Source organism: Mastigoproctus giganteus, chromosome 10 (genome assembly GCF_048544385.1).
Source record: "Mastigoproctus giganteus isolate SK-2022 chromosome 10, ASM4854438v1, whole genome shotgun sequence".
Classification (NCBI taxonomy): domain Eukaryota; kingdom Metazoa; phylum Arthropoda; class Arachnida; order Uropygi; family Thelyphonidae; genus Mastigoproctus; species Mastigoproctus giganteus.
Genome location: NC_143584.1, coordinates 232,080,819 through 232,104,947, shown reverse-complemented (window position 1 = coordinate 232,104,947; position 24,129 = coordinate 232,080,819). Strand labels below are relative to the sequence as shown.

At 38.3% G+C, this 24,129-nt stretch overlaps 1 protein-coding gene across 1 annotated transcript in view; it reads right to left on the bottom strand.

The window, feature by feature from the left end:
• The window catches only part of RpL27A (ribosomal protein L27A), a 73,087-nt gene that overhangs the window by 33,440 nt on the left and 15,518 nt on the right, over positions 1–24,129 (bottom strand). Inside the window, exon 3 of the mRNA XM_090384015.1 lies at positions 12,751–12,826. Within this exon, the coding sequence (XP_090240141.1) occupies positions 12,751–12,826 (76 nt within the window). The remainder of the gene's footprint in view (positions 1–12,750; positions 12,827–24,129) is intronic.

Sequence of the window (24,129 nt, the reverse complement as noted above, 5' to 3'; positions counted from 1 at the left end):
GAATCAATCTTCACAGGTTGTCCTATATAAACTATGAGGCATGTCCACAAGAAGTCTATGACAGCTATAAGTCAATCTGTAATAGTATCACTGATATGGTTTGGTTGGTAAAGGCTGAGTATAAGAAATCACTGTCAAAGAAAGAAAAGAAGAAGCATAAGCTTCTGATGTGTGAAGGGGCGGGATTTATATCGATATAGAGGGCATGTCAAAATTTTCAGATGATCAGAAGACTGGTGTTTAATGATCATTGCTAAGCCTTGATTCTTCAGGATAACCTGGACATATTTCAAGGATGGTCACAAAAGTAGCAACTACATTGTAACACAACAAAATGCAAGGTCATATCTAGGGAATAACAATCCCCAATTAACTTATGGAGTGATGAGGCTGAATTATAAACAGAAGATTAAAAAGGGATTTGGGAGTTATGGTAAGTTCAGATAATCCAAGGAATATTACAGCAACTGGATGAAAGGAGAAAGCTAAAAAAATTCAAATGACACTATGAAAAATGGAATGCAAAAAATTAAGAAACCAAATTACTAATGTGTAAGAAAGCCAAGGAAACGTATTTCGAAGAGCAATGCAAACTAACAAAACTATTCTTGAAAGGAAGTTTAAAGAAAGCTTACAAAGGATTAGATAAAAAGAAAAATCCCAAAAAATATACACAGTTAAAACACATCAATAAAAGGCAAGAATTTACAGTTACTCATGAACACAGATGAAATCGTAGTAAGATGAAAGGAATATCTGGTGAGTCTTTATACAGGGGAAGAACTTAAAATCAACCAGTTTCATCACATAGAACAAATCAGAGGACCTGCTAGTCGCCGTAGCCTAGTGGTCAGGGCGCAGGTGCATAAGTACACATGCCTTGAGTGACCGGGGTTCAAGCCCGTGACTACTGAATACGGTGTTGTTTCTTGTATTCTATCTATCTTGTGAACTCTGACCGTTTGGTCGTCCCGGAGTATAAACAGAAAATTTATTTTAAATTTATTTATAGACAGAAATGAATTTGATAAAACATGAAACAAATTAAAGAATAATAAAAGTCATGGGGCTGTTGGAATTTCAGAAAACTACTAAAGCACCCAGGAGAAGAAACAAAAACTGTGCACCATGAATTAATTACATAAAAACATGAAACAGGAGTATTACTAGATGATTTTACAAAACCAATTATCATTCCAATACCAAAAAACACTGCCAATAAATGTGAACAGTTCAGAGCATAAAGCTAGGTCTCACATTGCAGAAAAACTGCTGAAAATAATACAAGTTCCCCAAGAAGTATACACAATGATCAAGGCTGGAATTCAGGGATTATTTAAATAGAAATGGAATTCTGAAGGACAGGCAGCATGGTTTTCTAAAGGGAAAAATCATGTTTAACAAATCTAGTTAGCTATTTTGATAGGGTTTCGACATTGTTTATTTAGAGTTCAGCAAAGCATCTGACTCAGTCCCACATGAGCAGTTACTTTATAAGCTGAAACAGGTTGGAATTGCGGAGAAAATCGTTAGATGGATACCTTCAGGGCAGGAAGCAGAGGGTTGTGATAAATGGCTATTTTTCAGATTGGGCTAATGCAAGAAGTGGGGATTCCCCAGTTTCAGTACTGAGATTTTTGATTTTCTTAAATGACACTGATGAAGGGATAGGGGACATGATGTCTATATTTGCAGATGATGTAGCACCATTTGGTAGAATAGTTAATGATCACCATCAAGCAGAGCTCCTTCAGAGTGACTTAGATAAACTTCAGCGATGGCAGAAAAGTGAATGCTTTGCTCTACTACTCAACTCCAACACTTGGTGGAGTTTAGTAGAAGAAAGGGACTTGGGAGTTACAATATGGTCAGATATGAAGTTCTCTGTCTGAGCATTGTAAACAGGTTGCAAGGAAGGCCCATCGTGTCCTATCAATGATTTATCCAACATTTGGTGTAGAGATAAGGACGTCATAATCCCATTATAGAAGGCTATTGTTAAACCACACCTGGAATACTTGTTCAAGTACGGAGACTGCACCTAATAAAAAAAAAGAAAAATGACCAAGCTTCTTGAAAGGGTCCAAAGATAGGTAACCCGCCTGGTGAGATCTGTATAAGGGCATCCATGTGAGGATAGAATATGTGGATTGAATTGAATATGTGGGTTGCACAGTTTGGAAACTAGGCACCTGAGTAGACTTCATTGAGGTGCTTAAGGCTCTGAGAGGCAAAAGTAAAATGAATGAAGAAGAAATTTTCACGGTTATAAATGACTCTAGAACTAGGGGACATAAACACAAGTTATGGGGTGAGAAGTTGAGGAGGAGGGGAACAAATAGGCTGTCTATTTCCTTTTCTTTTATTAATTATTTATTTTTTTGCATTATTATTATTTTACTTTTCTTTTTTTTTTTTTTGGCCAGTGAAGCATAAGCCATTGACTTCCTTGCACCATATGGCCATTACTATTAACTATACCCTAAAATAGATTCTAATCTTGATGAAGTCTAATTTGTTTATAGAAAAGAAAGGGGCATAAGAGAGGTGATATTATGCTAGTCTATAACTGAAAAAAGATTAGAAATTGGCAAAGAAACATTTGCTTTATAGATCTAGAAAAGGCATTTGATAAGGTTGTATTCAATATAGCATTCAGTTGTTTAGAAAAAACTGGCATTGACTGAGAGATAACGATATTATACAAACTATAATAAGAATCAAAAGGGAATAATTATGATAAGAGAAAAAAAAAGAAACAGTAAAATAAAGAGAAATAAGGCATGGGTGTATCCTCTAACTACTCATTTAATTTATATACAGAAAATGCAATTCAGGAAATAAAGAAATTAAGGGGAAAAAATGGAATAAAAGTTAATGGAGAAGAATACTGTTTTAGATTCACTGATGATATTGAAATTTTTGACCCAAGATGAAAATAAATTTAGAAAAATTCTGGAAACAATAAATAATTTTAGAAAATATAAAATTAAAATAAATACAGAAAAAACAAACAAGCTCAGATGAACAAAAATTGAACAAGTTTAAACACAAATACCTTGGCAGTACTATAACAGACGATGGAAGGTGCAGAGAAGATGTAAAAACCAGAATTGGAATAGCCAAGACTCAACTTAATAGGATGAGAAGAATACTAGTCAGTAAAATGAACCTAAGGCTCAGAAAAAGAATAAACATATCTGGAGTACTGCTCTGTATGCGAAAGAGACCTGGACAATTGGAAAGGAAGGAAGACTAGAGGCTCATGCTAAAAATAATATGGACAGACAGAAAAACAAATGAAATGCAGGAAGAGATCAACCAGCCAAGAACTCTTATTAAGACAATAATCAGAATAAAAAGATGGAATGGACATTTATTATGATATGAAAGCTTAACAAAAAGAAATTTAGAGGGAATGATGGAAGGTGGGTCTTGGCCTTCAGTGAGAAGGCTAAGACCCACCCTAGGTTATAATGCCAGAAGAAGGAGGAGGAAGGGAAGGCCAAAGAAAAGCTATATTAAACAACTAAAGGAAAGAACAAGAAATGATGGAAGGGAAAAGAAACAAGACAAAGGCCAAGGAAAAGCTATATTAAACAAAAGGAAAGTACAGGAATAAATTCTTTAGCAAGAAATAAAGTAAAGGCTAACAACAGAGAAGAATGGAAGGAATTGCTACTGAACTACCAGTCACAAGACTGAGGCAACTTAAGAAGGTATGTGCAGACAAGAAATTCCCCAAACAGCATAAATAGGCAGAAAAGAAAGTCTGTGTCTAGCTGATGATTTATCAAACATTTGCTTGTATTCTTGTTAAGATAAGGAATACCACTTCGTAAGGAATTGTATGTCACACTTAGCATTAGCAGAGGCATTTGATGCAAGAAAGCAAGCTTATGCAGCATCAGACAAAAAAATAAAATAAAATAAAAAATAACCACTTTCACTTCACCCCCCCTCTGTTCGTTCGAAATACCTGTCCAGCTGAGCCTTAAACTTATTTAGGCTATCAACTTCCATGACAAGGGATGGAAGTCTGTTCACCAACCAACGACCCGCTGGCTAAAAGCAAATTTCCACACGTCTATCCTATATCTGTCTTTCCTCAATTTGAATTTATGCCCTCTCAGGTGATTATTGTGAGCAAGAGGAAGAATCCCATCATCATTGAGCATGCTCAAACCATTCCAGGCTTTATTCACCTCTATCAGTTCACCTCGCAGTTGCCTAGTCTCCAGACACTGTAATTTGCAAACCTTAAGCCTTTCCTTGTAAGAGTACCCCTTTATTCCATTCACTAATCTTGTTGCCCTTCTCTGTACTCGTTCCAGCAGCTCTACATCCTTCTTGAAATGAAGCCTCCAGGCCTGTATACAGTACTCTAGGTGTGGATTGACCATTCCCTTATATAAAAGGGAATAATCACCTCCTTATCGCTGATAGAAAAATTCCTATATATCATTGACAAAACACAATAAGCTACTCTTGCAGCCTATCTGCACTGCTCAGAGAACTTCATATCTGCCTGCACAACCACCCCCAGGTCCCTTTCATTCTCTACCACTGTCAGTGTAGTACCACAGAGTTGATATGTTGCTCTGGGGTTGCTGTTTCCCATGTGTAGTACTTTACATTTGTCAATGTTAAACTTCATTTGCCACCTCTCAGTCCATCTGCTCAACCTTTCCAGATCCTGTTGAGCAGCATAGTGTCAGCAGTGTCCTTGACAAGCCTGTCAACCTTCGTATCATCTGCAAACTTGGACATTAAGCTCGATATACCATCGTCAATATCATTTATAAATACAGAAAACAATGGACCCAATACTGAACCCTGAGGGACTCCACTAATAACATTAGTCCACGATGAGCAGTGTCCATTCATTACCAATCTCTGTCTTCTCCCCCTCAACCACCCCTTTATCCATAGCAGCAATTTGCCTCCAATACCACACTGTTCCAATTTGTGCAGCAGTCTTCCATGTGCAACAGTACCAAAAGCCTTTCTAAGATCCAAGTATATAATATCAAAGTTATTCCCTGCATCCAGTTCTTTTGTGACTGCATCATAGTATCCAATCAAATTGGTCAGGCAAGACTTCCCTTTAACAAACCCATGCTGTGTCCGAGCTATAACTGAAGTCTTGTCTAGATGATCCTGCAGTGCTTCTTTAACCAGTGCCTCCATTAATTTTCCGGGAACAGAAGTTAAACTCACAGGTCTATAATTACTTGTGTCAGCCTTTGATCCTCCTTTGTGAATTGGGGTCACATTTGCACATCTCCAGTCCATGGGTACCTCTTCCCTGAGTCTAAGGAAGCTCTCATAATTATGGGTAAGGGTTTGCTTACTTCCTTTGCTGCCTCCTTTAATATAACTGGATAGATTCCATCCACCCCAGGTGCCTTTCTTGTGTTTATCTTCAACAATTTATCCTCCACTTTACTCTCATTTATTACAATATTATCTAGCTTACTGCCAGAGTTGAATATACCTCTGGCATTTCCCTCGCTGAATAACTCCTCATGTGTGAATGTCTATGCAAAATATTCATTTAGTTTGTTAGCTACCTGAGCAAGATCATCAACAGTTGACCCACTGATATCAAGTGGACCAATCTGATTCATCCCCTTCCTTCTAGAGTTTACATAAGTAAAGAACTCTTTGCTGTTTTTTTTTCATCCCTTGCCAAAGATTTCTCGTAATCTGCCTTCGCCTGCCTAACCTCCTTTGTAACTTGGTTACAGATCAACTTGTATCTATTATAGGCTTCTGTGTCACATGTTAATTTTTATGTATCCTATGCATTTTTCTTCTCTGCCATATGTCCCATTAGTTCATCTGACATCCATTTAGGCCTAAACCTTAAACAATATTTCTTAGTTGGTATGTAAAGCCTAGTAGCTTCCAAGATAACTTCTTTGAATGCTTCCCATTTTGAATTTGCTGTTGGTAATATCATCAGTTGGTCCCACTGTATAGAATTTAAATACTGTCTCAGTCCATCGTAGTCATGTTTACGAAAGCAATAACCCTTCCCTTTACCCCTAATGGTAGTTACCACTTTGAGTAAATCCCACTTAAGAACACTGTGATCACTGCCACCTAGGTGTTCATTTATCTGCAGATTCTTAATGCATGAAGAATCACTACTGATAATCAAATCAAGAGTATTACTCCCTCTCGTTGCCTCCCGAACATGCTTATGTAGAAAACAATCATCCAATAAATCCACAAAAGCCTTGCTAGTGTGTGAGTGACCAGCCCCCAAATTCCAGTCAATATCTGGGAAATTGAAATCCCCCATAAGACTCTCTGATTTACTGGCCCACACTATTTCCCTGTACAGTTTCTTATTATACTCATTAGAGTCATTAGGCCTATAGCACACTCTTACTCTCAATTTTGATCTCCCAATGCTTATGTCGCACCAAACTGACTCGACACTGCACTATCCAGCGACGTCGACTGGTTTCACTTCCTTGGATTTTATGTATTTCTTAACTAATAGCATAACCCCTCCTCCCTTCCTATCCTGTCTATCCTTTCTGTAGACATTGTACTCCCCAAATTCCAGTTCTGCATTCCTTATATCTGTGTGACACCACGTCTCTGAAATCCCAACAATATCTGCCTTTGATGTTTTGAAGCAATACCTCAAATTCATCAAATTTATTTACTAATCTCCTAGCATTGGTGTACACGCAAGTATACATGCACCTGTTCTTTTTCGTAGCTACCCTAACACAACCCATGTGTTTACTTGTACCCCTATGATTCCCAGCAGTCTCTGAAATATCCTGCATCTTATTTTCCAGGCTGCTGCTCATTCCAATAGAAGCAGTGCAAGAATCACTTTCACCTCTGCCAGTGGCTACTGTTAATCTATTAGTCCTTGTATCCCCCCCAAATCTAGCAGTTTTCCAACCCACCTAACACTGCCTCGATAGCATCAGCAAACATTCTTGCACTCTTTCTATTTAAGTGTATCCCATCCCTGTAGAAGCAGTCTCTCCTGTTAACAAGTACAGACCAGGCTGAAAAAAATTCTACCTCTTGAGCCTTGCACAATCTTTCCAGGGCCGAATTGATCGACAGGGCTCTCATCATATACTCCCTCCTATCGTGTCTGGACAGAATTGCAGACACTTTCAAATTCAACCCTAATTCACGGCTCTTTTTCATCAGTGACCTATTTATTAAGTAATTCCAGCGGTCTCCTACTCTTAATATCATTAGTGCCAATGTGTACAACTACATCACCTTTTGTGCCCTTAAAAGATGATATCCGCTCTACAACGTCATCAACCTTTGCCCCTGGCAGACATACCCTGGTCCTGTTCCACCTATCCTTTTTACAAAGCATGTTTTCCATTTCCCTGACAATAGTCACCAACGACTAGTAGTTCCTTTGGGACCAGTGCATTCTGCCAGCACATTTCAAGTGCAGCGCACTTGAAATACAGTTTCCAAGTACAGAGGCTGTACATATGATGTAAAAAAGCAAGTTTATACTGCATCAAAAAAAAAATAATAATAATAATTTTAAAAAAAGCATCGACACATCCCTCCAGTAGTTATATTATTATTAGCTACATGGTGCAAGGAAGCCTGAGGCTTATGCTGCACCAGCCAAAAAAAAATAAAAAATCCCCGAGTTACCCTGAGAGAGAGAGAAAGAGTGTCAAAAGTAGAAGGGAATCACCAAGAAAGAGAAGAATGATGATATCCAGCTCAGGACCCTAAGTGCACCAAGCCCATACTCAACAGATGTGAGCCCCTGGAGTTTGTTTAGTTCTTCCTTCAATTTATTCAGACTATCCACTTTTACAACAAATGTAGCACAAAACAAGAAATAAATTTAAATTGAAAATAATTATCATTTTTTAAAAATCTTTCTCATGTAAATTAACATGTTAATTATTCTTAAACAAGTTACTAAAAAAGAACTGCTGAAATTGTCACAGTTCTCTCATTAATTACTATTCATCTGAATTTAGCTTCTGATGACCCCCCAGGGAAATATCTACAGATATTTTCATTGTAAATATTTCTTCACATATTTACAGTTGAGCTTGGCTTTGTTCATCATGTTGTGCTCATATATGATGGCAATAGTAGTTAAAGCAAATGTGAAATGCTGCTCCAGCACAGCTTCAAATAATGCACAGAAATTTAAAATCTGAAGTATGATGTTCAAAAACAGTGTAAATGTGAATTTGCCACAAAACTAACATAATAAAGGACAATTTCAACAATGTGATAAATCTGAGATGTACAGTATTGTGCAAGCAAGGTTCTCAAGGTGCTCATAAACAGGTAAATGAAACAGTGATATAATATTGCAGTGAAAATTTGTAAGGCAAATTACTGGACTAGAAAAATTCAACCATTCAAGGAGAAGGCAGTGAATCTATGAAGCTATTACAATCTTACATTAATAATGGTAAATGATGCAAGAAAGCAAGCTTATATTATAAAGTGCATGTGCACACACACACCTCCTTTCCCATAACACTTGTCCATCTCCTCTAATGGTGTCTAGTTTTATCTTGAATTATTCATAATTACTCACTTTTGTAACACCAGATGAAAGTTTGTTCCAACAGTCAACTATCTGAATGAGAACTGAATGCTAGCTGAAGGCAAATTTCCATGAGCAACCATCCTTCCTCAATTTGAATTTATGCCCCCTCATGTATAGTCTGGGCAAGAGGTAGGATTCCATCATCATCATTGAGCCTACTCAATCCATTCAGTTTTAAAAACCTCAATCAGATCACCTCAAGATGCTGCAATTTGCAGAACTGAGACTTTCCATGTAAGAGAGCACCCATTTGTTCTCCTTACTAATCTCACTACTTTACTTTGCATCCAATCTAAGAGGTCCGCTCTGTCCAACATGGTTTCTCATCCAGAATTTTGTTATACAGTGTTTTTTTTAAAGGTGAATGAACAATGACATACCAACAGAGGCTTAATGTACCCACTGTGCATGCCATTTGGGCAGTACTGAAATGAAGTAGTTTATCATAAGAGTCATTCAACATTATTTCTGTAAAAATAAAAAAAATATATAGCTTAATCCCCAAAAAATATACACCAAGTGATTACTGAATTATTACCACCTACCTAATACTTCGTAGGTCCTCCTTTTGCCCTCAGTACAACAGCTATCCGACGTGGCATTGATTCAACAAGATGTCGGAAGCATTCTGGAAGTATGGCCAACCAATCTGTGCGTAATGCGGCCAGCAATGCAGGTATGGAGGTGACTGGTGTATCCAGATGGCTGCTATGCCGTTCCATAGGGTCCCACAAGTGCTCTATGGGATTGATAGAGTGAGTTCGGAGGCCAATTGATATGCTGGAAGTCAGAACTGTGTTCCTCAAACTATTCCTGCACAACAAGTGCCCGATGGTTCGGCGCATTGTCATCTTGGAAGACACTATTGCCATTCAGGAAGAAGCGTACTATAGCAGGGTGTACACAGTCCGCAAGCAGTTGACGATAGCGGAGACCAGTGATACGTTGTTCCATGTCCACCAGGGGTTCAAGTTCCCGGCAGTGAAACAGGCCCCACACCATACAACTGCCACCACTGGCCTGCACTTTTGATACCGTGCATGGCAGATCAAGAGCCTCATGTTAACGCCAAATCCGTACACGACCATCGAACGGTGTGGAGTAAAGAACTTGACTCATCCGAACAGCACACCTTCTTCCAGTCTTCTAATGCCCAACTTGCATGCCCTTTGCAACAGGAAAGTCTTTTATAGCAATGAACCTTGGTTAGGAGATGATGCCATAAGGGTTGTCTGCCCCATACATGTGAGCATGCGACACATAGTCATGGCAGATATTGTTCCGGATTGGCACATGTTGTATTGGGTGTGTCAACTCTTGAACAATGATGCACCTATTCGACTGTACGAGTCATTAGACCCGGCACTCACCTCTAACTTCAACCTTTCACTGACCTTTGCAGTCAGGTCGTTGTTTGACCCTTTTGACGCCAGTCCTAGTACACTAACTGCAGCGGCTCTCGAATACCCCACCAGTTCAACTGTTTGGAAAATCGAGGCACCAGCTCATCGAGCTCCCACAATATGTCCTTTACCAAAGTCTGATAAATCCTTCCTTTCATCCATCACGCTTGAAATTTTACTACCTACTGAACCACTGACACCTTATCTATGCTACATAGGTTGACTAACTGTGCACTCTCATACCTCACGTGGTCAACTGGTCGCATTCACTTTTCATAAGGGTGGTCATAATTCAGTGATCACTCAGTGTATACACAGGCAGTTTTCACTTTACGAGTTTTTTTTTTTTTCAAGTATCAACAAAATCGAAAATATGAACATTAATTACAAAAAAAACGAATGTTAAACATTCATAAATACAGAATTTCAAACCACACACGTAACTAAATTATACTGTATCCCACTTTATGATATTAATCCATTCCAGAGACACTGTCGTATCGTGAAAATATCGTAATGTGAACCCAATAACACTGTTTTTTGATAATTCGTTCCACAACCTTGGAGGTTGCAATTTTCACTATATAACTCTCAAAAAGGTTGTTTTTATAGTGTAAATTGTATTAGTTACCAATTCAAATCATTAAAATGCACTACACTTTCATTATTAGCATATGTTCTGTTATAAGAACCAATTTTGGACGGCTTTGTGATATTTTCCTAAAGCACATTTCTGGAGGTCACAACCATAAAACAAAACAATTTGCACTTTCCAGTTTATTGGGCTTTTCTGTTACTGCAAGTAATTAATTATAAATGGGTAGTAAATCATCTTTTAAGGGCACAAAAGGTGATATAGTTGTACACGTTGGCACTAATGATATTAAGAGTAGGAGACCGGCAGAATTACTTAACAAGTAGGCGCCTCCGTAGCCAGGTGGGAAGGAGCAGCAGTGCTCCTTCCCAGGTGGGAAGGAGCAGTGCTCCTTCTAATGCTCCTAAAAACCAAAATAACAACTTAACAAGTACAGGTCACTGTTGAAAAAAAGCAGTGAATTAGGGTTGAATTTGAAAGTGTCTGCAATTCTGCCCAGACACGATAGGAGGGAGTATATGATGAGAGCCTTGTCGATCAATTCGGCCTTGGAAAGATTGTGCAAGGCTCAAGGGGTAGAATTTTTTTCAGCCTGGTCTGTACGTGTTAACAGAAGGCACTGCTTCTACAGGGATGGGATACACTTAAATAGAAAGGGTGCATGAATATTTGCTGATGCTATCGAGGCAGTGTTAGGCGGGGCGGAAAACTGCTAGCTTGGGGGTGATACAAGGACTAATAGGTGAAAGTGATTCTTGCACTGCTTCTATTGGAATGAGCAGAAACCTGGAAAACAAGATGCAGGATATTTCAGAGACTGCTGGGAGTCACTGCGGTACAAGTAAACACATGGGTCGCGTTAGGGTAACTAAGAAAAAGAACAGGTGCATGTATACTTGCGTGTACACCAATGCTAGGAGTTTGGTAAATAAATTTGATGAATTTGGGGTATTGCTCAAAGCATCAAAGGCAGATATTGTTGGGATATCAGAGACATGGTGGCACACAGATATAAGGAATGCAGAAATGGAATTTGGAGAGTACAATGTCTACAGAAAGGATAGACAGGATAGGAAAGGAGGAGAGGCTACGCTATTAGAAAAGGATGAAATTAAACAAGTCTGAAGCTATTCCAGCAGTTATATTGGATAATGTCTTTCAGTTGTTTGCCACTATGATCAGTGCCTAGTAGGACAATATGAATATATGCACTAGCTCACCACGTGCCATAAACATTTGCTTCTGTACAAATCCAATAGTTTGAAATTTAATCAATTTTATTTTCTAAAATATGTTCACATCTTTCTGAGACACCCTATTCCATGGCAATCACTGGTTCATTATTAGTGGCTGCTAATGAACTACTTCCCTAATTATACACAGAAATCTTACTATATACCCACATCTTCACTATAGCACATGACCTCAATATATTATTCTGTGCAAAAGATACCCAGGGACAATACCTAATAGTAGCTTGAAGCCTATGTCAATAAACAAAAATATATTGATCATGACTTCAGCATTTGGAAAGCAAGCACACTCTTAACTGAAATCCATAACAGTAAGCTTTCCATGAAAGTCTGTGATATAAGAATACAAAATACTAGCTCTTAGACCCAAATGGAGATGGTTTATTTCTAAGAGTCCTTCCTGCAATCAGATTGATTTTACAGAGCAAATCTGAAAATGTGTAAATATCCTCACAGAAGAGAGAGACGGAGAGTAGACAATGCAAGGAAGAAATTTTATTCTGTACTGTTAATAATAATAATAATAAAAACACAATTTGCCCATTTCTAAAAGTAATGATCTGATTTCTACCACAAATCTGTCACTATCTCAACTACCTTGGGAGAAAAGTTACTCCAATTACCAACAACACTTCACAAGACTTATGCTTCTACTGCTTTCCCCTTTAAATTTTATATATATTATAAAACTATTTCATTTCAGAAATGCAGTTCATTCAAAATCTCTGTAATGCCAATGAATTTTTATGATTAAAAAACTTTTAGGACACAGTTCATTCCCAAGCTTTGTGAAATTAATCAACTTATTAACCACCATCATTTGGTGGTTAATAAGCTGATTATATTTGATATTGTTTTTATGTTTTTTCAAGTAAAATAAATAAGTATGATAAACATATCAGAGCTTACTATTTGTCAAAGTTTATTCTATGGTGATGCATGCCACCAGCATTTCCACGACCACCAGGGTGCTTGCGATGCTTGCCTATAATTGAAATTAAAATTAGGCTACAGATAACAATAACATGATTTAAAATTACATAAAAATTATTATTTACAAAGGATTTTAGTACATTAATAACTGATAAGAACAGTTACAATGCACCCTGATAACAGAAAAGAACAACAGTTCAACTGCACATACATACATATTTCTGTTTATTATGTATATTTTATATGAGAGACATTATTCTTATATTTTAAAGATATAATTCAAATTTGGCACCCTTCAGCAGTGCACAAATTTTGAAACTAAGTAAATTGCTTCCTGCAGAATAGGGGCCATTTTGAGAACACAAGGTTTAGTGTTATTTTTACGCTGTGAAAACAAGTCTTTCAAAAACAACTGGGATAAAATGGTAAATGTTTATTGACCTAGTGGGAGAGAAAAAACAAGTAGCCAACTTTAAACAAACACAGTATTGGCATTTGTCCAGTACCATGCAATTATCCAAGCAAAATCCAAATTTTAACTACAATTCAAAGTTCAAAAAAAAAAAAAAAAAGTGGTGGGTCACCCAACAGGTACTCCGTCTAATTTATACATGAAAACCATAAGCAAATTGCATCAGAAACTACTGCAGTAAAAGTTTGATTACATTTATGATGGCGGAAAAATATTTCAGAATTTTAATCATCGATTAACAGTTAATGTGGGAAAATAACTTTTAAGGTGCCACTGTGAGATGTCCCACCACCACTGCTGTGTTAAAGTGATTCGTGTACAGATTTTATATTTCGTAATTTCATGAAGAAACTTGCTGCACACAGCTGCCGCTATTTGAAAACTACTCACTCAAGAAAGAGTTAACAGCTGAAGCTTTATCTTAAGAGGACACAAAGCTTCGGGTATCATGAAAACTATTTATTTAATAACTGAATTAGAAACTGCTTTTGAAACATTTAAGATGACTTACTTCCCTGAGATGCAAAATTTGATTTTAACCTTTTAATAGTGTGTACTTTCCTAGGCAGATTCAAAAGTTTCCTTTGATTCTTTTTTTAACTCCAACTATTTTTAATTTCACTTTTCTAAATGCAAACTCATTCCATTCCCAATTTCTTCTCTTTATTTAAAATACCTATATTAGCTAAGATGAAACTGCAAGAAGAAGTGTAGCCTAGTTTTCTGAACATTTCCAGCATGTTGCTCATGACTGTATCATAATGTGGGCGTTTGTTTCCAAAAATTGCATACTACATTTTAAAAGCCGGTCCAAGAGTCTCGTTCAGTTTGGTTCATGGATTCTTCAAATACAGAATCTATCAATAGTTTGCAGATTTGAAGCCCAACAAATTCCTGCTTTGATTTTTTTTTTTTTTTTTTTTTTTAGTGTAAGCAATGGAATTTAGTGCAAACATACTTCAATCAATTTTCTTCCTTATTCTGTCTGGGCTTGGGTGGACTTTCATATGCAGAGGCAACAGTACTTTGTTTTAATCTACTATTGGCTTGTCTTTAATGTTCTTTGAAAATGGTGTCAGCTTGCTCAACCATCCCAACTGCACAGAAAGCAGGGCACTTTTGTGTAACCAAGTTGTTGGTTGATTAGCAGACCAACTAAAACTTCACACCCCAGCCAAGTATGATCTGTATACTAAATTTTTTTTCAAAAGAAGCTTAAAATTTCCATAGTTATTCTTTAAGTGTACTGAATGGGCTGCAAGAATGGATGCATGCTTGTTTCCATTATGAAGGAGAACTCCTTCTAGGGTCTGCATGCATGTGTGTGTTTAGTGGTGTAATAAGCTGCATGTAATAAACACTGATGGATACAATATCTTTCTATTTCAAAAGACTTAGGAGAAATCCGGTTGGCCTGCTTCCCTAAAATCAACTCATACACACCTTCTTGATGGTAAGCCCTGTTACGTTACTTAGGTGGCAACGAATGTGAAGAGTGGTTCACTTCAAGATGCCTGGTCAGCATGAAGAGGGAACGATCGAACTCTCCCCTCCAGCACATGACAGCACGACAAAACAAATGGCCCTCAGTCCCCAACAGCTTTCACTCCCTCTCTTACGGCAGCGAGAGGATCAGAGTGTGCTAAAAATCTCTGGGTACGACCAGGCTGCCAAGCACAGAAACTGAACTTGGCCTGTTACAACGTAACATCGCTCATCGGTGAAGATAGGATATAAGAACTGGAAAAGGAATTAGAAAATGTGAATTGGAATATCATGGGCTTGGCTGAAACAACAAGAAGAAATTAATCATTTATAAGTTTATCAAGTGGAAATCTGCTGCACACCAATGGAAACAGTCACAGGAGCAAAGGTGGAGTATCATTTTCTGGTCCATAAGATATAAAGAACAACATTTTGGAATTAAAAAAGTATATCACCAAGGGTGTCAAAACTACTACTCAGGATTTTTAAGAAGTACAAGCTAAAGGTTAAAACCATATTGACCAACATCGAGTTATGGTGATGAATGAGGAGGCTGAAGAAATGTAGACTGAAATTGAGTCTTCTAGATGAGCAGATAACCCACTACACTATCATTATGGGGGACTTCAATGCTAAGGAAAGAGACAAAACAGTGCAGAAAGGGGAACTATAGGAAATTTTGGAATTGGTAATAGAAATGAAAGAGGTGAGAGACTTGTGGAATTTGCAGTATCTCGAAGAATGTCAGTAATGAACATTTTTTCAAGAAAAGGGCGAACAGAAAGTGGACATGGAAGAGCCCAAATGAATTAACAACTAATGAAATCGACTTCATCCTCACTAACAGAAGATATATCGAGAATGATGTTACTGTCCCGAACAAGGTAAATGTTGGAAGTGATCACAGAATGGTAAGATGCACACTTGATATAAAAGAGCAAGGAAAAAGCTGACTTGAGTAAATAATACAAAGGTCTTTGAGATAAGAGGAGGAGAAAAATCAGTATGTACTGGAACTTAAGAACAAGTTTGAGCTTCTGAGCTGTTCAGGACCAAGATATCGACGAGGAATACTACAACTTTCTGAAAGTGATAAAGCCCAAAAAACCGAAAAAGAAATCCAAAGAAGAAAAAATTAGTCCAGAAACACTTGTCATGATGAACCAAAGACAACAAATGAAGAGCAAGATAAATACTGACAAGGATAAAATTGAGTATATTGAGTTATGCCATTAGAAAGAGACTCAGAGAGGACATAAGAATATTTAACACAAGAAAAGTCAAACAAGCATTAAGGGAAAACAAAGGACTTAAATCAGCGGCCATGAGCAGTAATACAGAAAGACAAATGATACTTTAACTGAAGAATAGCAATGGTGTTCTTATAAATAGCAGAAGACTACTATAGAGAATTATACAAGGAGCAAGGGAATGATGCCAGCAGTGGGGAAGATGGATCACAAATTAGCAACACATGCGACATATCTGATACTCTTCCTGATGAGGTAGAACATGCGTTGAAGGAAATGAAGAATCAGAAAGCCCCGTGGAAGATGAAGTTACTATAGAGTTGTTAAAATTGGGAAGTAATGATGACACAGAAACTGGCAACTCTTCACAAAATTCTTTAGAAAAGGTGTGATGCCTAAGGAGTGGAATAATGCAATCACAGTTTTGCTTCATAAGAAAGGAGATAAATCAGAAATTGGAAATTATAGACCAATTGTCTTATCTCACATCTACAAATTGTTCATAACGGTCATTACTAACAGATTAAAAAGAATACTTGATGAGAACCAACCAAAAGAGCAAGATGGCTCTTTTGGTTGGTTCTCAACTATTCTCAACCTTCACGTAATACCACAATTAAATGAATATAAAACACCATTATGCCTGACATTTGTGGATTATGAAAAGGCATTTGACCCAATACAGCATAAGGCTTCGGCACTGGAAAGACAAGGCATAGATACCCCATCATATATTATGATTTTGAAGAAAATATATGAGACCGCGATCTTTATTAGACTAGACAAAGACAGTAGCATATTTAAAATTGAGAAAGGAGTTCGACAAGGAGACAATATCTCCGAAGTTGTTTACTGCTGCCCTTGAGGAAGCTTTTAGAAGATTAGACTGGTCGTAGAAAGGCGTCAATGCGAATGGAAAGTACCTAAACCATTTACGATTTGCAGATGACATTGTGGTCATAAGACATGATCCCAAAGAATTAGAGGAAAATCTTAATCAGTTATGCAGAGTTAGTAAGAATTTCGGACTAAAGATGAATATGGCTAAAATAAAAGTAATGATGAACAAGTATGCCACAGAAAGGGATATAATCACTGAAGGAGCAGTAATTGAAAAGGCAGATTCATATACCTATCTGGGACAAGTCATTAGCTGTAATAAGGATAAATGGCTGGAAGTCAAGAGAAGAATAAATTTTGGATGGATAACATTCGGGAAATATAGTCACATACTGAGGAGCAATATCCCAATTTGTATGAAACATGAAATAATGAACAAATCCACCATGACTTATGGAAATGAAACTTACCAAAAGAATGGAAGAGATGCTGAGAACTACACATCGAAGAATGGAATGAATTATATTGGGAATCGGATTGTTAGATAAGAGAAACATATGGATTAGGCAGCAAACTCAAATAAATGACATTCTTATCAAAACAAAAGAACTAAAATGGTCTTAGGCAGGACACATAGCTCAAAGACATGATGACAGATGGACTAAGAAAATTACAGAATGGTACCCACGAGGAGCTAAAAGAAAACCTGGAATACAAAGACGGAGATGGACAAATGGGTGGCGGCTTGTGACTCTGATGTATGGCGGTGCTGTTCCTTAAAAGTTACATTAAATTGTCTTGGTTATAAGATATGTAGACATAGAAGGTAATAATAATAATAAGCAAGTTAAAAATACTACAAAACATTAACTGGACACTTGCCATTAACAGCCTTCGGTAATCTCGAAATTTTATTTAAAAACACAATCCATTCTTTGGTTTTTATTTGTTGAAAATAGATTAATAACTTTTTCATTCAAGTTTGGTGCAATGTTCAAATCGGCACTGCTTGCTGCACAGTTCCTTTGACTTGTTTTATCACCTCTGAAAAATGTGTATTGGCAATCTGCCATGTAGGCATTGACTGAACCACTGGGGGCAAAAATGTGGAACTGCATAGCACACAGTTTTTTTTTTTTTTTTTTTATGAGAACCCCAAACACGACGGGTTTTAGAACCTATAGTACTTAGTACCATGCTTGGGTTTCAGGATCAGAAGACGAAAGAAGATATTTGTTGATATTGGACTTGAACTTCTGTAGACTGTAATTTTCAGGAAATACGTATGAAGGAAGGTTGTTCCAGAAAATGGCAGCTGAATGAATAAATGAGGAAGATGAAAAGTTGGTTCTGTGGGTTTGAAGTTGGACAGTAAATGGATGTTGGCTGGTGGCAGCACGTGTTCGGACTGTTGTAAAAGAGAGAGCAGGAATTATAGATGCCAATTCAGAAGAACAGTGCCCATGGAAGTATCTGTAGAAGAGGCATGCAGCAGAAACAGGGCGACTATGAGAAAGCGTGTGGAGAGAGACTGTTAGAGATGAATCATTAATTAACATAACTGCCCTCTTCTGAATGGAATCAAGAAGCCTGAGAGAGGTTTTGGGGGCACCACCCCAGATGTGGGAACAATATTCCATGGCAGGGTGGATTTGCGATTTATACAGAGTGAGCAGCTGTTTGGAAGAAAAGTAACACCGAGAGCCAAAGAGAAAACCAAGTTTTTTAGATGCAGAGGAAGCAATATTTGTAATGTGCTTGTGCCAAGAGAGATTAGAAGTCAGGGTAATCCCCAAAAGAGATATAACATTTTGCCTAGAAATCGGAATGTCACTAAAGATAAGCATAGGAGCAGAAGAATCCTTTTTGCGAGATATAAGACAAGATTGAGTTTTAGAAGGGTTGAAATCAACTAAGTTGTCTTTGCCCCACTAGAGAATTACCTGAAGATCGGAATTTAAGGAATTGGCAGCAGATTTTCGAGAACTTGAAGCTGATTGAGCTGGACAAGGTTTCTCAAAATGGAAAGTTGAATGCAATGTGCTATCATCGCCAAAACTATGGATAGGATTTCCAGTCAATGGAAGCAGGTCATTGATATACAAGAGGAAAAGAGTGGGGGAAAGAACTGAACTTTGGGGGACATCGGCATTAGTGGAGAAGTTAGAAGACAGAGAGCCATCTACCATCACCCTCAGTGAGCGATCAGAGAGAAAACTGGATAACCAATTACTAAAAACAGTTGGCAAACCATAAGATGGAGACTTGTTTAGAAGACCTTTATGCCAAACACGATCAAAAGCCTTTGAGACGTCAAGAGCAACTACTTGTGTTTCACCGAAGCTTTCCATCGAATTAGTCCATAAATGGGTAACATAAGCCAGAATATCACCAGTGGATCGACACTGACAGAATCCATACTGGCGATCGTTGATCAGATGGAAGGTTTCTAGGTAGTTTAAGAGTTGGCGGTTAATTGATTTCTCCATTACTTTAGAAAGAGTAGAAGTAATTGCAAAGGGACGGTAATTGGATGGGAGGGATTTGTCACCCTTTTTAGGAACTGGATGGATATGAGCAAATTTCCAAGCAGAAGGAAAAACTCCTTTGGAATAAGAAAGTGAAAAAAGGTGGCAAAGAATAGGAGTAAGTTCAGGAGCACAGGTTTTGAGAATAAGTGGTGAAATACCATCAGGACCTGGAGCTTTCTTAGCATCAAGATTCATCAAAATCCTTCTGATATCCTTTTGACGAAAGACCACAGGAGGCATTGAATGGAGCGTGTTAGGAATGGTGGGAGGTGTTTTACCAAGGTCATTAATACATGAGCTGGAAGAAAAATGGGATGCTAGCAGGTTAGCTTTATCCTTGGCTGAAGTGACAACAGAACCATCTGGTTTGGACAGAGGTGGGAGCAGAGATGGGCAAAAGTTGCGGCCAATAGCTTTGGCAAGAGACCAGAATGCTCGGCTACCATTAGGGCAAGAAGCAAGTTTTCTACTCTTAGCCTGTTCAAACTCTAGTTTGGATTGATTAATAACTGCTTTACAATTGTTGCGAGCTTTGGTGTAGGCAGAAAATGAAACTGAAGAATTAGAAACAAGCCAATTACGATATGCAACATTCTTCTCTTGGACAGCCTCATTTATTGGAAAACCAAGGTTTAGATAAAGGACGAGATTTTAAAGTGGAGTGTGGGATAAAGGATTCCATTCCTGCAAGAATAATTTCACTGACACGATCTGAGCAAACGTTGACATCAGAAGTTTTGAAACAGTAATCAGACCAAGGAAAAGAAGAAAAGAAGTCTCGCAGGTCATCCCATTTTGCATTCTTGTAATGCTAAACAATACGAGGTTGGGAATAGCCATGAGATAAAGGTTCCATTGGAGAAGAGACAATCAGCAAGTTGTGATCTGAAGTGCCTAAAGGACCTCTCACTTCAACCTTTTACTTAGAAGGGTTGTTTGTGAGAAAAAGATCAAGCGTATTGGCTGTATGTTTAGGATTGTCCAGTATTCTTGCAGGTAAATGAACAATCTGTGCAAGGTCATTAGTAATTGCAAAAGCATCTCGACCTGCTGGGTCGGTGTGACTAGAAAACGGAAGCCAGCTGGAGTTGTGAACGTTAAAATCACCAAGGAAAATTACCTCACTGTTAGGAAAGTTGGACTGGAGAAAGTCAAGTTGCAAAGAGAGGAAGTCAAAGAGCTCCAAGTGATTGGTGGAATTGGGAGAACGGTAGAGACAACAGATGAATTTTACACAATGAGGTAGAGAGATTTTAAGCCAGAGAAGATCAAAGAGAGGAGATTCCAAATTGCCAAGTCTCTGACAGGGAATATCAGAAAGGACATATGCACAAGTACCACCTTTGAGGCGAAAGGAATCATACAGCAAATAATTTGGACATCTGAGATGAGAAGTAGTCGAATCAACTGATAACTGAGATTCAGTCAGAAAAAGTACATGGGGTTTGGAAGACTGCAAGTGGAAATGGACATCGTTGAGATTGGAATTGAGACCACGCATATTTGTGAAATGAATTAGGAAGTCCTTGGGAGGTTTAGATCTTTTCGCAGATAAGCTTGCTCTATTATTTTGACAATTCATGGTGTATTCAATAGTAAGAAAAAGTGGGTGGGACATGCTGTATGAAGTAATGAAATTTTTGGATATGTCGTACATGTGGTAAGAATATACCCAGATCCTTGACTTAACATGGCCTCGACGATGCTCCCCGCATACACACTACTCGGACTCCCTCCAGTCACTATCTGGCAGGGTAGAGGTAGCAAGATTATACACTAGCTGATCCGGAAGCCTCCTAGAGAGTTACCAATAGGTTTGGTCTGGTGTACTATCTAGCGGCCGGCCTGCAAACACCGTTTTAGAGCTGTACCCTCGAAATGTAAGGAATATTGGATCTCACCACGACATTCATCATAACCTCAAAAATCATCAATCATACTGCATGATGGAAGAGATAGGGAAGGGTTGGCCGGAACTTAGCTCTAGAGACTAAACATGGGTTCCACCACTTCAAGCCTCCAATAAGCAAAGTGGTGGTATTTCACCGGTTGATGAGAGTCATCTACCACCTAGTACTGCCTGGTAACATAGAGGGGCGGCGTTCCTCCATGTGGTGTGGGCCCCACACCTCGACCCCTGCTTACGTTGGTTCACACCTGGGTGGGTCACCCACCATGTACTTGTGCATGAAGGTTATACCCAGGATTACTAACAGTCCCACCATTGTGAAGGTGCAAGCAGAGGATTTGGCTGTCATAGACCATCCGGACTTCGCCGAAATTGGGTCCACTTGACTTGAGTGTCACCCGAATATCAGTTCCATCAGCGTTTTAGACTCCCAGGTAGCAAGAACAGCTTGTCTGGCATATCTGAGAGAATGTCTGTGACAACCTCAAGGACCAAAGTAAGTTCCACCTACAGTTAAACTACAATGTTAGAAACGATTGTGTTTTTATTTGTTTATTATTGAGATGATTATTGGAAATAGAGGATGAGTATACTATATGCGGGACCTGTTAATAAAAATTTTCATTGTATTGGATTGTTTTTCACATAATTTCATATAACTCTCTTGACTGTATATTTAGATTTAAAAAGCTGGGGGTGCTGCAGTTCCACAATGCCTAACAATGAGCCATCCCTGGACAGATGAAATTCACGAATTTGTGGGTAGTAAATGGATGGCCATTGCACAAAACAGAAGGAACTGGAAAGTTGCTGGAGTTGCCTTCATCCCGCAGTGGATTGAAAATGGCTGATGATGAAACTGCAGGAGCTACAGTGCACCTAGAAATTAACTCTAAGTGTAATCACTTGATTTCAATTAGAAACTTGTCCTGAATATACTCCAATTTGCCTGTTCATCAATAGGCTGTAGTGTCATTGGTTCTCAGAGATTAGCAGGAGAATGAAGAACTGAAGATCTGTCCTCTTGATAGAGGGTACAGTAAATCAGAATGTTTGACTGTTAAATGTGCTGAACAGTGTGGACACTGAGGATGATCTTCCACTATGAACAGATGGTGAGTCAGATAACTATGTCCTATTCTTGCCTGTGCCAGTACCACTTCTCGTTGCACAGTCTGAATGCCAGAGTGCCAAAAGTTTTCGGTCCTTTCACCTTTCTTCAAGGTTAGGGTGCCATAGCTCTTTCCACTGTGCAATGCTTGTATAATGAGATTATAGCCAGAAGCTAGAATGGGGACAGAGGCTAAATCTAAATTTGACAGATTTTGAGCAGCTTTATACCCAAATGTGCTGGGATCGCAACAACAGTGTGTGGCAGTGATTACACTGTGGAGGGTTATTTCTTGACAAAAGGAACAGATGGGTTAAGTGAGTTTGCCTATTTGAGTTCTGGCTAGGATTACTTCTTGTCTTTCTGTAATGAAGCTGGAAGCCAATAATTTTGATACGTGTTTAATTTGAAGGAGTTTATTATGAATTTGCACTTGCCATTGAAATATCCATCATCCTTCACATATACTTCGTATATTTAATTTGTAATCAGTGAATGGCTAGGAAATTTGTTGGGTTGGATGTTTGGCAGCATCATCCACGATTTTATGTCCTGGTATTCCAGTGTTGCCTGAGATCCAGCCAAAAGACAACCTATTGCTAATGCTCTCTTATATTATTATTAGCCATATGGTGCAAACTCTGTTCTGATGTGCTTTATTAAGGGATGAGGAGATGGGGGAAGTGTTTTACATGGCTAATAGGGCACTTTTATAGACAAAAATATTTTATAGACCAAGCTTTATGGCATATAATTCAGCGGTGTAACTACTACAATCTTGGCGCCTCCGTAGCCAGGTGGGAAAGAGCAGCAGTGCATAGCACACGCTTCTTGATTAGACCGGGGTTCGAGCCCATCACCACCAAATAGGGAGGATGCAGAAAGGTCAGAAAATGACCATCACATATCCCGGAGCAATATGGCCTTAGTTGCTAATGCTCCTAAAAACCAAATAACAAACAAACAAACTACAATCTGTGAAAAGTGATACAGAAATATCAGCGAGCACCACCACCACCGCTGCATCTGTTCCACTCTCTGGCTTTGATCCATCAGTACATATTTTATGGAAATTATAACATAGTGCATGAGTAATGTGTAGCTGTTGGATGTTAATGTCTTTCCCTATTGGTGGATTGGTTTGGTTTGTATTGGAGTTTAGTGTCCCATGGACTATGTGTATACCCTATTGGTGGAAAAACTATGACAAGACTGCATGATAACAGACCATAAAGAGTTGTGATCTATAGGACATTAGAGAACTTTATTCAAGTGTGCATTCCAATTTCAGGTAGATACCTTCAAAAGTATTAAAGTGGGGGACCCACCAAGCTCTCAGCTGCCCAACTCAATGCTAGAGCTCACTCTTGTGCATCAGGCAATACAGTAGCAATCTTCAAGGCAGAACGTGATGGTCCCAAAGTAGTTATTGTCAGGGAGATAGGTAATATATTGTGCAAAAAGGATAGGTGGAATAGGACCAGGGAAAAGTTGATGACGTAAAGCAGATATCTTCTAAGGGCACAAAGGGTGATATTTTTGTACACGTTGCCACTAATGACATTAAGAGTAGATCTGCAGATTTATTAAACAAGTCATAGCGTGCTGCTATTGTGGGATTTACTCAAAGATGTAACTACCATCAGGAGTAAAAGGAAGGGTTTTTGCTTTCTAAAAGATGACTGGGGTTCCGAGACAGTTTTTAAATTCTATATAGTGGGACCAACTGATGTTACCAACAGCAAATTCTAAATGGG